Here is a 15,499-nt window from a genome sequence, read left to right as displayed (position 1 = left end):
TACAAATGGTTGCTCACAGCACTGGTCACTGTATTTATTTGGAAAAGCTGTATTGGAATTTGAGGAATTTTTTTTTATTACAAGCTTGGGACATGAATGAAGTCCTCCATCATTTGCCTTAGATGCAAATATTGCATCTCTCTTGCTTTTTATTCTCTTTCCTATTCTTTATACCAAGATTGATCAAGCTCACTGTATTTTTCATGTGGTGAATGTTTAAATGTCATCTAGAGTGTTTTATGTTCCATCCTTGGGACTGCTTTTTCTGAGCAAAAGGTTTGTGCATGCCATGATTTGATGCAGTTTAATAGCTAATAAGACAGAAATAAATACATATTTTGAGCTGGTTTGAGCGCCCTAATTTGTGCCTGAGGTAGGCTTGAGATGAAAAGTTAAAATAAAAAATCTTTTAAGAGAAGAAAACCTAAATAGGTATAATAGTTTTATGGTTTTGTAAGTGTGTTTCTATGCAAAACCTACCATAAAAGATGACATATCCATACCCAATGCTAATCTGAAGTTGAAAGGAAAAGTATTGACAACTCTTGTTTGACAGTAGGACAACCCATTACAGCAGGTTTACACACTTGATAGTATTTTTGATTTACACTGTATCACAGACAGCCTTAAAGCCAGCAATTCTACCTTGAAACATAAGTATTTTATTGTAAAAGAATAGAATAATGTTGTCCTATTCTTATTATTTCGTTTTACTGAAATACTGCTGACTGTGGTGGCCAATAATACTGGTCTTTAGAACTGTGAAAGCATTCTAAAGGGTTGCAATGGTCTTTTTTCTTTTCTTTTTTTTTTTTTTTTTAATCCAAAATTGATTAAAAGTGAATGGAGAGTTCACTCATGTTTTGTGTTCTGCTTCTGTATAACTGCAAATCTGTGTGTTCCCACTATAACAGTGCCTGCCTGCTCGTGCTCAGGCTGCCATCACAAAGGATCAGTGAAATTCACTTCATTGTCTGTAGAGAACAGAGCAGCTGGAATCCCCTAAGATCCTGACCTGCGGGCAGGAATCAAAATCTGGTCCACTTGGTTTTGTACTTTCAGGGCTGGCTCTTTTCCTCTTAACCTAGGCTGCTACATTAAAGAGGAGGGAGAGAATAGATGGAACTAAGTGGGTAAAACTTCACTTTCCTCCTGCAGTGATAGAGATGTAACATTGTTTATTGCCACTCCATGCCCTGCCTCTTGCCAGAAGGTTCTGAATGATGTCTATCAGCAAAGATGCCTCCTTTTCTCCTGGAAAAGGAGACATCAGTCTCTAATCTGATCAAGTCACTAACTCCTGGGTTTCCCAGATGTGTCTTGTGTTGCAAAAGACCCAAAAATATTTTGTAAATTTTTTTCAATTTATTACACTAGCAAAGGTGAATGCACTATTGATATTTTCATAGTTGTGAAATATTTTTTAAGTGAAAAGTCCTAGCAAAGCAAAAAAGTTAAGGACTTTCTAGAAAACATTGTTTCAAAAGATAACCACAAACCCAAGAAATGGAAACTTCTCAGATGCCAGGAGTGTCCTGTTCTAGCTGCTGCAGGAGCTTTTCCAGAGAAGCTGAGGACCCAACTCAATGTTGTATCTGCTCCTGTCTTTCAGAAGGTGGAAATGCGGTGGGGTAGCACAGAGTGCACTAAATCTAGCCTTCCCGGAACTACATTTAAAGCTAACTAGGAGGAAGGAGAGGAGAAATAAGGTTTTAGGAACTCTTTATCTCAAGAGGTTGTCAGAGACCTTATCTTTATTCAGTGTTGACTCTTCTCTCTTAGCTACATCTTCTCAAAACACTCCTCTCCTCCTTTGTCCTGCTAAGAATTGAGTTTCTGGTTTTATTTCAAATATGGTAGAAGATGGATTGGGTTTTAGGTTACAGATGCAAAAGCAGCAAATCAGGGACTTCCTTTCAGGGAACTCTGAATTTGTATTCACACTCAAATACTTTGAGTGTGAGTCGGTTTTGTGCCTTTATAAAAATGAACAAAACATAAGGCCTGAAATTTACATATAATCTTCATGTTACAGTTTGTTTAGAATTTATCTAGCTTTTCTTAGTGTATGTCTACTTTGTGCTGACAGCTTTGGGTACAATACTTCATGTTCATCCACACTGCCTACACATTGGCTTGCAACTGGGTTGAGAGTGGAGTGAGATATAGCAGGCATAGCAGGGAGGTTCTATATCAGCTCTTGCCTGTACTTTTTAATGAAAATTTTCCTTCAGAAATAAGGTACAGTTTTAATTCATATTTAAGGCTAGAAGTTAGAGGACCAGCAAAGTCATTGTGAAAGCTCAAGTCACAAAGATGCTTTGAGTGAAAAATTAAAACTGAGGTAGGGAATTTATGTCTTGTTGGTTCTGCTTATGCAGGGCAGCAGAAAGTAGAACAGCTAAAATAGCAGCAGCTTCCAAGTGAAACTGGAACTGTGCCAGCGTGCTGTTATTTTCCATAAGGCATGTTAGAAAATAGATGTATGTTTAATATGCTTCTGTTCAAAGATGTTGTTTAAAATGTAGGTTGACTAAATGAAGGGGCAGTAATCTTAGATACCAAGTTAGTAGGAAGTGTGATTTTTAATGCATTTTGTCAACTACCTCATAACTATCAAAAGAGCATGAGTTGGAGGCGTATGAGATGTGAGTCCCAGGGCCTGGGGACAGATCTGGCAGAGGAAATTCACCTTTCCCCTTGGGGTGTGAGGCTTTAAAACATTGTGCCAAAAAGTCATTCATCTGGTTGGTTGCTTCAGGAGTTGAAATGAAAGCTTCATGTAAGGTCAGGTCATCTGCGGGCTGTTTCCTGTAAGCCCAAACTGGATGTGTAATTTGGAAACATTAGCTCAGGCTGTCCTCAGCTTCACATGCAGTTTCTCCATTTCTGTGCAGAAGTGGGAAATCATATACATATCTTATACATTCCTACACATCTTGAGTTTGTACTCAAGACAGTGTAAAGTCTGCCTGGTAGAGTCCCTTACACCTAAGGGGTTTGGTTTGTAGGAGAAGCTGTTCAGTGTAGAGCTGTGATGGAGGGACAGCTCAGGCAAGAAGCCACTGAGACTGGAGCAGCTTTTCCTCACAGTCTAATCCTTGCTTCTCCTCTGCATTCAGTAAACCTCCATCTCCACATCTCTCTTCTGTGTGCTTCTAGGCATTTGAATCTGTACTTCACAGTTCATACATTCTAAATTTTCCAAATCTCAGCAGACTGATGCACTGTCCTCCTTGAACCTCCTTGGCATATTTTCCCTGTCTGCCAGACTTCCTGGAAATAGTCATGTAGTTCACTGCTTACAGTCTTGAAGCAATACTTGATGTCATGGACACCAGATGAAACCAGCATACCCTTGCCCACAATTCCACTGGAATTTTAGCTTACAGCTCATTTCATCAGCAACTTAACAAAAATCAGGGAGGCTTTCTCATAGCTTATGTGCAAAATATACAACTCTGACAATGGAAAAAATGAAAAAAAAGCAATTTAAGAAATTTTCCTTTAATTTCATTTGAATTTAGGTTATTCTTGCATCATCCCTTTCATGGGATGCAGATTTCTTCTGAGTTACTGAACCTCTCTTCCTTCTGCACTGTTTTTCATTCTTTTCTGATTGATCTTGCAGTTGAAGAGCACCTTGGTGACACAAAAGAACCCGACAGCCCACATTTGGTGTGCTGTAGTGTGAGGGCAGGTGCAGCTGTGATATCCTGCAGTGGAAGGAAAGCAGTGATTGCTCTCATACTGTTTAGCTTTGGCTCATGGATTTATTTGAGACATTTAACCTACAGAGTCTTCTACAATCCTCTGAAGTAAGGCTTGAATGCCTGCAAGTTTCTCTAAATTTGATTGGTTCCATAAATATTAAAAGTTAAATATTAAAAGGATGTATTTTCCAGGGAATTTTCACACCTGGAAACCACAATTGTGCGGGAGGATCATTTGGGATCGTCTCTTGCTCTCCTCCAGTTAGTTATGTTCAGATTTCCAGTCCTCAGAGACCTACTAAATATGGCTGTGTATATTGCTGCTATTTCCCTCTCTCCTTAGCACAAAAAAAAAATTAAACAAGTGGATAGTATAATAAATCAGTTTCCAGAAGGATTTCTAGTTAGTAAGACTAATATATCAATAAAGTCCCCAAGCAGAGTTGAAAGGAATGGGGGAGAATGCACCACCACACCCTGCTTGTACTATTTCAAACAGGGAGAATTTTCTGGGGGAAAACATAAATAAAATTAAAATTTCAGCTAATAATTTATGCATCTTTATTTACAAGAAGCACATGAAAAGGAATATTACTGAGTTTGTTTAATAAAGAAGTAAACCAAAATCATCAATGAATTGAATTAATTGCATTTTCATATGTTAGATTAATCAGGTAAGTACTGGAAATAATTTTTATTTGAAAAATTATTTATGCTTTTGTGTATTAAATGTTCAAAAAGTTAAAATTTTGGTGATTGCTTACTTGTAACAGTTTTTGAATGAGAATCTACAGTGAATAAACTCTGATAAAATGTTTCTTCTTTCTCTTTTTCAGACCTTTATAGTATTGAATAAAGGGAAGGCAATATTCCGATTCAGTGCCACCTCTGCCCTGTACATTTTAACACCCTTCAACCCCCTTAGAAAAATAGCTATTAAAATTTTGGTACATTCATATCCTTTTTTAGTGGTTGTTCAAAATTAAATGAAGAAAACAGATAACGATTTCATCAAAGATAAAGGTTCTGGGTCCTTCTGGGGCTGTCCTCAAGATCAGCTTTCCAGCCTGCTGCAGCAGTGTGCCAGAAGCCTGCCTCATGCATGCTGGTTCTCACAGTCCCAAACCCTCCCAGCTGCACCCTAAGCCTCTGCCAAATTTAATACATTGCCAGAAAGCATAGGCAGCATTCCTGCAGGCGGTTTGCAAAGCATCTGTACATGCAGGTGGTGGACAGATTGGGGGACCATAACTGATGGGATGGTGCACAAGGTAAAGTATTAGACTGACATGGGGGATTGCTGCCTGATGGTCATAACAGGCTGATGGGAATTTCTAGTGGGTGAGGCTTTGGTGCACTTGGTTTTTTTGCAGAACCTCAGGACTGAGAAATGTAGTTATCAAATGAAAATTTCAGTGTGACAGTAAGACTTTTAACATTGAACAAGTAGTGAAAAGCACAAGCCTTATTAGTAGAGATTGCTGGCAGAATTTTCTAGGTCTTTGGATAAAGCAAGAAACAAGGCTGATGGTTGCTGGCTAAGAACACCTTTTACTCTGAGCTCCTGGGAAGTTAAAGCAGTGTGAGAGAAGGGAAAGGTGTCAGGCCAGAGAGGTGTTAGGGAGCATTTAGGGACTGTAGCTAAGGGAGCTGACAGAGACCTACAGACACAGTGGTGGTGATGGTGAGAAAACACAGCCAAATACTGTCAGATTTCAGCCTCCAATGAATTCTCATTCCTTCACATGACACTGGTTTGCAAAACCTTCCAAATCGCATCTGGCTGAGTTGTGGGCAATGCTTTTCACTGACATATTGGTTATTGAGTTTGGTCTTGGTTTTAAATTTCTCCTAATTGTCTTCAAAGAGTATCCAGCTGGTCTTGATAACAGAAGAACAAAAGAAATTCCAATAGACAATATGTAATTTCAGTATTTTCCCTTCCATCTATGAACTGATAATGTAATTTAACTCTATTATAGGAAGAGGCTTTCTTTCAGTATATGGACTGATTTCTTCTTACAACCATCTATTGCAGAAGCTATTTTTATCTTAGATATAGGCATAGGATTGGGGTTTTTTTAATCTAAAACACAAGTATAGATGTGCAGGTTCTCTAATTTTCTATTTCTTAAAATATTATTCATTATATTACAAACACTGCAAATATTAAAGTGCTTTAACTAAGAACCATTTTTATAGTTCAAATCTCAGCTACTTATACAAGATTACCTACCTACATAAAAAGATGAGGGGTAAAGTGGATTATTATTTTTAATAATCCTATGACTTTTATAGATAAACTCTATTTCCTCCACATTTTATGGCAGGTGTTTGGCCTTTGTAACAGAAATGTGCCTTTTACTTTCAGTGTGATAGAAAAGCGTTGAGCACAATGAAACTAGCACATCGGTTGGAAAACCTTCATCTGTGTGTCTTCCAAATTCCCTGAACCTCTGTGCAGGGTGCTCTGATCAATTGTGCCCACACATGTGAGCAGATGTTGCTGTCCTGCAGAGAAATAGAACCTGTGTCTTTCCAGTGCTCACAGACTTTCCCTGCAATTATTCTCACTGCCAGTACCTACTGTAATGCTGAAAACTGGCAACAGCAGGAGTTTCTCTCTGCTGACTCATCTCCTGGTAGTCTGCCTTTTTTTTTTTTTTCTTCTCTTTTCTTTTGGCTGCCTGACTCAACTTAAGGTAGAACGTAGAACTGAGGAGGAAGCACAAGAGTGGAGATGGCCAGCCTTTGGCAATTAATAGGAAAGAATGAAGAGGTGAGAATAAGTAGAGTGTTGAGCAGTCAAAAAAAGGGAGGTGGCAGTGACTGGAGCTGCAGAGTGTTAGAGATTTCTGTTAGAAAGAACTGGGAAGGTGCTCTAGAGAAAATGTGTAAGTGCTCCTGTGCAAGGCTCTGGAAGCTTAAATTACAGTATTCCACAGTGTGGCCTGACTGCCAGATGGTATCTGTGAAACCAGTTGGCAATATTTGGTTTTTTTCCCAGTTGTTTCATCTTCCACCAATCCACACAGGTGATAAGAGACTTCAGCTACTCCTGTAATTTTTGATTAGCTTGAGGCTGTGTGGCACCTCTGCATGCCTGTATGGGAAGAGCATGAAAAAGGCAGTACATTTCAAAGAAGAAGTCATCATAGATCAGATTTTTTTGTCTATGTGTATAGTTGAGTTATTATAGAACATAAAATAGTAAATTAAGGGAACATTGAGCTTGTAAATCAATCACTCAATGTGCGGAAGAGGGCGGAAGAAGTGCAAAGACATTGAATGTGAGAGTTATGTTTGATATTCTCATAAGAGAAATGGTCAGAGCCTATATTTCTAAGTATTTCAGCTCTTAATGAACATCTGCTCCCTTTCAGAGTGAACAGAACTTTGGTGACTTTTGGCTCCCAGATGTGCCAAGTTTTGTAAAGAGTGAGCAATGTGCAAGGACCTACGTGTGGTCCTTGTTATGAGTGGTACCATGACACTGAGCTGTAAGCACACAACACACTGCACATGGTAAAACCTCAGCTCTCCTAAGAGACCTTGCACTTCTCTGAGTCTTTCATTAGATGACTGAAACTGCAGCCATGCATCTCCAACTTGGATTCCAAAATGGATTCTCTATATTGAAAGGAATTCCCTAATTAAATTAAAACAGGTTCTTTAGACCTGTCTGTGGACTGTGATGACAAACATTGTAAGGCATTTACTTTATGAAGTTTGTATGGCAACATGATCTTCCAAACTAGTTAGGTCACTTACTGAAATATACCAAAATGTCCACTGCTGGATCAGCCATTTAGGCAAAGGACACACACCTGTCTATAGGAATCAGGCAGCTAATTCCTTCCCTGTAATTTGATTGCTTATGAAAAATTTATGCTAAAATTTGAATTTTTCACTTACTGTAAGCAAAGATCTAAATGATTTCAGCAATTTCTGAGAAGTTTAGATCCTGGTGCTACTTCTTTTATTCCTCCTGCACCTAGAGTGAAGGGTCGGGTTCTTAGTTTGGGTTTTGTGCTGATGGTTGATTGATTTGGTTTGGCTTTTATTTCATTTTGGTTTTGCCAATGGCATGAAAATACACGGAACAACCAAATGCTATGTACTTGATTAAAAAAAAGAAGGGTTAAATCATGGGCTCTCAGATACAAGCTTAGCCTGTAAACAGCTTTCTTTAGTTTAAACTATTTTCTTTGCCAGTTATGGTGATGCATTGACTTTTAAGGAATACATAATTTAGAGAGATGACTAAAGGAAAAATAAGTTAACCATTTGGTGTAAATGTGTAGCAGCAATGATTTTTTGCTGCCATCATGTGGCCATTTTGAGCCAGGTCTTCATCTAGTTTTGTTATTTCAGTATTGCCAAATGTTTGAGTAGAGGTTATGGCCACAAAACGGGAAGAACTGCACTGTCTGAAGAGGCAGTGATCTGGTGGACAAAGAACATTGCATTGAATGTCAGGAAGCCCCAGAGGATTGTCTCATCTGCCTAGAACCAGCCTCTCTGAGCTGTCAGTCTGGGTTTCATAGTCCAGAGTACCTAAATGTTCTTTGCTGGAAAATCAAATAAAATTTTATTTCATTCTAATCTTCACCAGCTTTCTTTGCTTTTCAAGCAACTGATGCAACTATTGAAGCATTTTCTAATTATAACATTAGTAGAAACAGATACACTGATTTTGCTGGGTTTTGAGAGAAACCAAAAGCAATACTGGAAAACTATTCACATTATTCTCTGAGCTCTCTATGGATTTCTGTTTCACTGATTGAAACATTAAGCTGGTGTTAGAGAAACAAGGAATGCACTCACTTCAGCAATTAAAAACTTTATTCTATGTTTTATTCTGTGTTTTCAACAGACTGGCTGTGCTAGGTACTGACTCAGCTCAGCTCTGACTCTGGGTAGATAGCAGAAATCTTTTTCCCTTGTATATGCCAACTCTTAATTTTAGTACCAAGCCTGCAGAAGTGAAAGACTAACACTTAATCAGTCAGGTACTTAAGGCAAAATGTATACTCCTGCATATTACTTTGATTTTGGCTGTTGCTCAATTCATGTTACCTCCCAAGGTGTGAGAGCCATCTCCTTTTCAGGACTGGCTGAAAACAACATCAGGACACCAGCAAAACATCAGAGTGTCAGCAAATTGAGACCAATATTAAAGTCTAATGTACTAAAGTGAAAAATATGAGGTTAAGCAAAGTGTATGTCAGTGTTTACCAAAGTTAAAAGTTTTGTGTAAGTGGCAGTATTTTACTGTACTTAAGCCAGCATTGATGTGGTATTGTGTGAATAGCTACCGTGTTTTCCTTAACTGAATCTACATTATTCAGCATGCTAATCATGTGCACTATTTTGACCAACTGTGTATTTATGACCATGAGTAACCCTCCAGACTGGACAAAGAATGTAGAGTAAGTTACACATTATTTCAATATATGTTTGTCTGTTCCTCTAGGAATTACCATGCCAGCAACTGCAGTGCAAAATGTGCTAGCAGGAGCTATCATGAGGCATTATGACTATTTCCTCTCTGAACTATACAGAAATGTTGAATAATTATTTGAATCTCATTCTAGTAGAACAATTGGGTAGAAAAACCATGAAAATAATTTAAAGATCATGTTCTACTGAGATTCCACTAGTTTTCTACATGGTTTAGCACCTGTGCATTTTTTTTACCTTTTCTTACACCATTGCATTAGTAGCAGAACCATGGGCACTTCAATGTTCATGTCAGTTAAGAGCAGCATACAAGCAAATGTATTACTGAAGTGAGAATGAGAATTCAGTGCATGCTTGCACCCTTCCCTCTTAGAGCCAATACCAGGTGTTTTACATGTTCATTACTTAGACAGCATCCAGTAAATTATGCTCACAGCTTTCTCACTTAACAGTAAAGGACCTAGTACTGCATACTTTTAAACTGAATGTCACCTATAAATTTTAGTACGTTATTTATTTGATGGATTTATTTATTTTAATTTATGTATAAGGTCAGGACTGCTTACTTCAACAGCACAACTAATTCATGTACATACATGAAGTATCTGATTAATATAATGCATTTCAGAAAAAATAGCTTATTTACTGTATTTCTTCTCCAGCTGTGAAATAAAAAAACCTTTCATTTGATCATCACATTGCTGTCAGAATACAAATATAAAATATTGCTACTTATTTTGATTAAATTTTCCTATATTTTTCAGGTACACTTTCACTGGCATTTACACATTTGAGTCACTAATAAAAATCATTGCAAGGGGCTTTTGCTTAGAAGATTTTACTTTTCTTCGAGATCCATGGAACTGGCTTGATTTCACCGTCATTACCTTTGCGTAAGTTCTTGTTTTTTGCTTTTTCTTGGAAAGAGAAGGGCAAAAAGGGCATGAAATTAGTATCGATACATACCAATTTTGTTAAATTGAATTTTTTTATGGACTTACTTTTTTTCTAAAACTGCTTTCACTTTCAAAAATACATATTTTAATGTAAACATAAGTACTGCAGAAGCCATTAGTACAGCTAGTATTAGAGAGGCTAATTTCATGTCCTGCTTTTTTTTTTTTTTCTGAGCAGAAAAGGAGCTTCCCTTTGACTTCATTCTCCAAACTTACCAATCTAGTCTAGATAAATTTTAGGCTTGCAAAGTAAAATCAGTGTGATTCACTTCAGAGACATTTAAATTAGCTGAAGGCTCTGAAAGTATAATAATGCAAGGCAAACTGCAGTGAAAGGTAAACCTCTGACTGTTGCTGTTTAAGTTTTTGCTAAAAACGCCAAAGCGGTCTTGATGAAAGACCCGAGTAAGTAGCATAAACTTTGCCTAAATTCTGAATAACTGTGATTTAATCCTACAGGTATGTAACAGAATTTGTAAACCTAGGCAATCTTTCAGCTCTTCGAACTTTCAGAGTATTGAGAGCTTTGAAAACTATTTCTGTAATTCCAGGTAAGAAGTAACTGGTGTAAGGTGTTAGGCCCCTTTTACCTCCCAACTGTTCCTTTTTATCCTGTCATTGTGTTTGTGTGTGAACTCCCCTATTACAGATATGTGACAGAGTTTGTGGACCTGGGCAATGTCTCAGCGTTGAGAACATTCAGAGTTCTCCGAGCTTTGAAAACAATATCAGTCATTCCAGGTGAGAGCGAGGTTAAACACTGAGGCTGACTTTAATTCACTAAAACAGAATTCATATTTTTAAAAATAAATCTTATTTTTTTCCACAAAAAAAGCAGGAATCAGAAGATATCAGGATTCACTGAAATCTCTGATTCATTGCTTTTGAAAATGAGCACTTTCCTTTTGAAATCAGCCTTTGAGTTTAACAGATTCTTGCATGAGACATTGCAGTACACAGTGTGTGTGGTTTGCATCGTATGATGTCCAGCTTTCTTCTCCACATTCAATGAGTATTAGTAACCCTAAAGTTTTCTTACCCATGTGTATCCTACCTACATGATGTTATGTGGTATTTTTCATGACTCTATGTGTCTAAAAAATAAAACTGTTTGAAATGTTGACTTACTAAGAAGATGAAGGAATAAGATAATAAAGAATAGCATGGGTGTTGCATGGGGGATTTATTATCTTAAAAAGCTACAATTTTCCAAACCATTTCCAGTTTTATAGCATTAAATTTGAATACTATTTATTGTTGAACAGGCTTTTTACTACTGTGTTCTACATCTAGTATGTTATAAAACTGATAGTAGTAAAGGTTTGGAGCAAGATGTATTGCCAAATGAAAAGAAAGAAGATGTTTACGTGAGATCAGTGTACAGCATGAATAAAAAACAGTTGCTTGTTTTATCATTGAAACAAGTTGTTTTGAAATATATGCAAGTCATTCCATTCACAGTTCCAAGTGGACATAAATTTCAGCTGTTTATTCATTTTCACAAATGAAAAAGTTCTTCACAAAAATGTTGTTTCACGGACATTACAATCATGTATTTGGGCTTTTGCATGAAATTTATAACTTTACTGGGAGACATTGTCATTTTTGTGCTTTGAAAAAGTTTCAAACATCAGAATAAAAACTCCTTTCCATTTGCAGGCCTGAAGACTATTGTAGGAGCCCTGATTCAGTCTGTGAAGAAGCTCTCAGATGTGATGATCCTGACTGTGTTTTGTCTGAGTGTATTTGCACTGATAGGGCTGCAGCTGTTCATGGGCAACCTGAGGAATAAATGCCTGCAGTGGCCTCCAGAAAATTTTACTTTGGAAACAAATATAACTTCCCAGCTAAACAGCACCATAGGTGAAAATGGTACATTGGTTAATTCAACAGTGACTCCATTTGATTGGAAGGGGTACATTGAAGATGAAAGTAAGTATTGTCTGCAGAATTCTCACTGAAGTGGTTTGTGGCTGACCCAGTTCTTAGAAGGAAGGAGGGGAAGGATGATACATTTCATTAAGACAGAGTAGGAGAAATATTTTCTCTCATGCATCTGCTCTAAAGGCCTGCATGGAAGAGGGAACAAGGAACATGGCCTTGCTACTTGGAATAGCTCTTTTTATCAAATCTATCTGCCAAATTCACATCTCCCCTGAGACAGAAAGTCTTAAAATTCAATGCTCACAGTTCATGGTGTAAGACAGATTTGCACACAGAGACTGTTGATGTAAATTAAGAACTAAAGGGGAGAGAGAGATAGAAAAGGAAAAGAGATTACAGTGACCAGCTGCAAAGAGGTCGTGAGGTTTCCAGGTGAGTCTCCTCACTTGAGTATCCCTTCCAGTGCAGCACAACACTTCTCCCAGAGCATCTCTGTGATTTTCATTATCATCTCCTCAAATTCCCTACAGCTTGCTCCTTCTTACAGTGCTATTAGCACTAATTGGAATGCTCTTTGATCGGAGTGGGTGCTGCATGGCTGACTGGTTTTTAAGCTTGTACATGCATGTTATTAGGTCATCTAATAAAAAGTCACAAGCAAATAATAGAAAAAAGGAGGAGAAAAAGAGATTAATCTCACACCAGAGACAATTGCTTCCTGCCATCTGCTGTGGCAATAGTGTGTTTGCAAGTGTCATGTCATGAGAATAAAAGTGACATGAAGAAAAACATGAGGGCACAGGAAAAATAGTGCCACAGAGGCTCGTGGAAACAGTACCAGCAGCTTATGTGTAAGGCTGCAGGGAAACTGAAAGGCAGGATAGAGAAGTGCAGTTGAAACAATATAGAGGATGAGGCACCTAAGGACTCCAGGGCAGCCAAGACTGACTAATTAAGGCTAAAAGTCTGCAGCCAAAAAGCTAAATAATATCCTGTTCACATAAATAAATTATTGACCAGGAAGACAGAATTACCCCTGTATTTAGCAGTACTGCAGTAGCTACTGGAATACTATAAAAAGTTCAATTTAGATTGAAAGTTGAAAAAATGGAGGAAGTTCAAAAAAGAGCAGAATGATTAAAGGGTTTGAAAACATGCTTTATACCAAGATAGACCAGGAGCTCAGCCTACTTAGCATATCAAAGAGAAGGTTTAAGGGGTGATTTGATCACAGTTAAAAAAAAAAAAATCTATGGGGAACAGAATTTTCATCGTAGACATATCTTTGATCTAGCAGGCAGAGATATAATAATATAGCTGCAAGTCAAAGCCAGACAAATTTTGAGTAGAAGTGAGACAGCTTCTATCTGTGATCACACAGCTAATCAATGACTATCATGGATTTCCAGTTGAATTTCTTAAACCAATCTTTCTGTGTAACTCAATTTACTTGAACATGTGAATTCATGGCGATCCCATGACATGGGGTGTGACAGTCTAAACAGTCTCCTAATGAAGGCCTAGACTTCAAGGCTAAACTTAATTTCCTGACTTGTAAACAAAGAATTTATAAATTTAAGTTCTGATTTCATTTTATATAAAGAAGACCTGAAGCCCCCTGAAAATAAAGCTCAATTCAATTTGTTCCAGGAAATACTTTACTGAATGGCTACATCTGCCTTTGGTATATTTACAGAATTCCATATGTATTATGAAATTTATAATGAAATTACAAGTCTTATTATGAAGTTAATGGGTTGTCCTTTCTTACCAGCAGTTTCAAAGAAAAAAATTATCTTCTCACAGCTTCCTGCTCTCTTTTTGCATGTGGCTGGGGAGACAGGATACAAAAACCAGCTGCTTCACAAGGCAATAAGCTGTTCTTTACTAGCAGCTCAGAGCAGTGCAATGGCAGTGTCTTTTGTAGGAATTATGGGAGTTATTATGCATTAGTTGTACGTACTATGCAGAAAAATGCATGAAAGCCCTAATTTTACCACTAAGCTCATTTTTGGAGACACCATTTAGAGGGTCTTTAAGCATTCCTGGCATTAATGAGTCAAGCACTTCTTTTTCCCCCTTTTTTCTTTTTCTAAGAATTCTGGTAATCTTAGCTCCACATAAGCTGAAGTGTGTCTTAACAAGCTTTCCATAAGCAATTTTTTTTCTGAGGAAAAGCATCTCACAATCTATTTTATGGAATAAAAATTATTTTCTGTGCTTCTCATATTATACTCTATGCTTACTCAAACAGCTTTAATCTTTCTTGAAATTAAGTGCTCACCTACCAGGGAAATTTTCCCATTTCCCAATCAATTAAAGAGGAGCCAAACCTGCACCATTGGTGTAATGAGGGATTTTTACTTCTCTTTGATATACATGCTTATACTGCTCAGCTTGTGTGTTATAAAAAATTTCCTATTTTATAATATTTTGAGCACTTGCCCAAGTTTATCAGTGCACTCAGAGAAAGCCTATGTGACTCTAGTTTCTGTGGAGCTGGCAAGTACAGCACCATTGCAGGGCACATCTTGTCTGAAGCACAGAACCTGACTGCAGACCTGCTGTAGCAGTTCAGCTCAGCTGGTGCAGTGCTGATCAGGACTGACTGCTCCATGTAAACCGCATCAAGGCAGGTTTGATTTCTTCCCAACAAGCTGCTATGTTCCAGCATCTTTTAATCATGATTAGCTGACATAAGGCAGAATCAAATTTGCTTCCTAAGGGTCAGCTTTGGCCAGCATCCTGTCAGCTTTCTGTTTACAGCTGTGCTTCAGCACAGAGCAGCTCTGCAATGCACACCAGCCCAGAGTGACAGCAGCCACACGGGCTGCACAATTGGCACAGCACAGGAGATTGTTCCCTGTGAGATGTGGATATATCATTAGACACTGAAAATGAGTCCTTTGCAAAGTGTCAGAACAAGGTCTACATACAGCTTAAAGACTCATTTTTCCAAATGGGGAATTTTGCTCACAGGATGGAGTGATGCAGCTGGCTCAGGTACTGTGTCCCTTCTTGCAGCAAATCAATACGTGCTGAGCCAGCAGCTTGTGACACCTCCTCAGATTCTGAATTCATTAGTCTCTGTAGTAGCCTGGCTTGGGCATCACAGGCAGAGTCAAGCTGAAAGTCACCTGCACTCATTTTCAAAGGAGATAATTGTAAGGGAATCTAACACAATAGTTAAATAGGAAAGAAATCCAACATGGGGTTTAAATGGTCTCAGGAAGCAAACAGGGTTCTACCTTGATTCTGAAGCTGCTATGGTTCAGAAGTGCTGGAACTAGAGAGGTGCTCAGAGCATCATTGCCCCTGCCCTTTCCTTACAGACAACCTGAGGCAATACTTTTGGATTCCATCAGAAATGTGACATATGGTCTGACCCTGTATATAAAACATTCTTATGCCTGTGACCAAATGGGAGATTGTTATTACAGGAGAAGCTTCTCCTGTGATAATTCTTCCAAAAATCAAGACTTC

At 38.0% G+C, this 15,499-nt stretch overlaps 1 protein-coding gene across 14 annotated transcripts in view; it reads left to right on the top strand.

The window, feature by feature from the left end:
- Positions 1-15,499, top strand: part of LOC100224567 (sodium channel protein type 1 subunit alpha) — an 87,705-nt gene that overhangs the window by 28,364 nt on the left and 43,842 nt on the right. For 10 of the 14 annotated variants that reach the window (XM_072932170.1, XM_072932169.1, XM_072932182.1 and 7 more), the window contains 5 exons: positions 4,550-4,670; positions 9,058-9,145; positions 9,941-10,069; positions 10,782-10,873; positions 11,792-12,064. In XM_072932170.1, the coding sequence (XP_072788271.1) occupies positions 4,550-4,670; positions 9,058-9,145; positions 9,941-10,069; positions 10,782-10,873; positions 11,792-12,064 (703 nt within the window). Of the gene's footprint in view, positions 1-4,549; positions 4,671-9,057; positions 9,146-9,940; positions 10,070-10,591; positions 10,684-10,781; positions 10,874-11,791; positions 12,065-15,499 lie in introns of all 14 variants that reach the window. The other 4 variants (XM_072932180.1, XM_072932176.1, XM_072932178.1 and 1 more) reach the window with 1 other exon arrangement.

The sequence above is a fragment of the Taeniopygia guttata genome, chromosome 7 (genome assembly GCF_048771995.1).
Source record: "Taeniopygia guttata chromosome 7, bTaeGut7.mat, whole genome shotgun sequence".
Lineage (NCBI taxonomy): Eukaryota > Metazoa > Chordata > Aves > Passeriformes > Estrildidae > Taeniopygia > Taeniopygia guttata.
The sequence above is the reverse complement of the archived record's forward strand: the minus strand, read 5'-3'. Positions and strand labels throughout refer to the sequence as shown.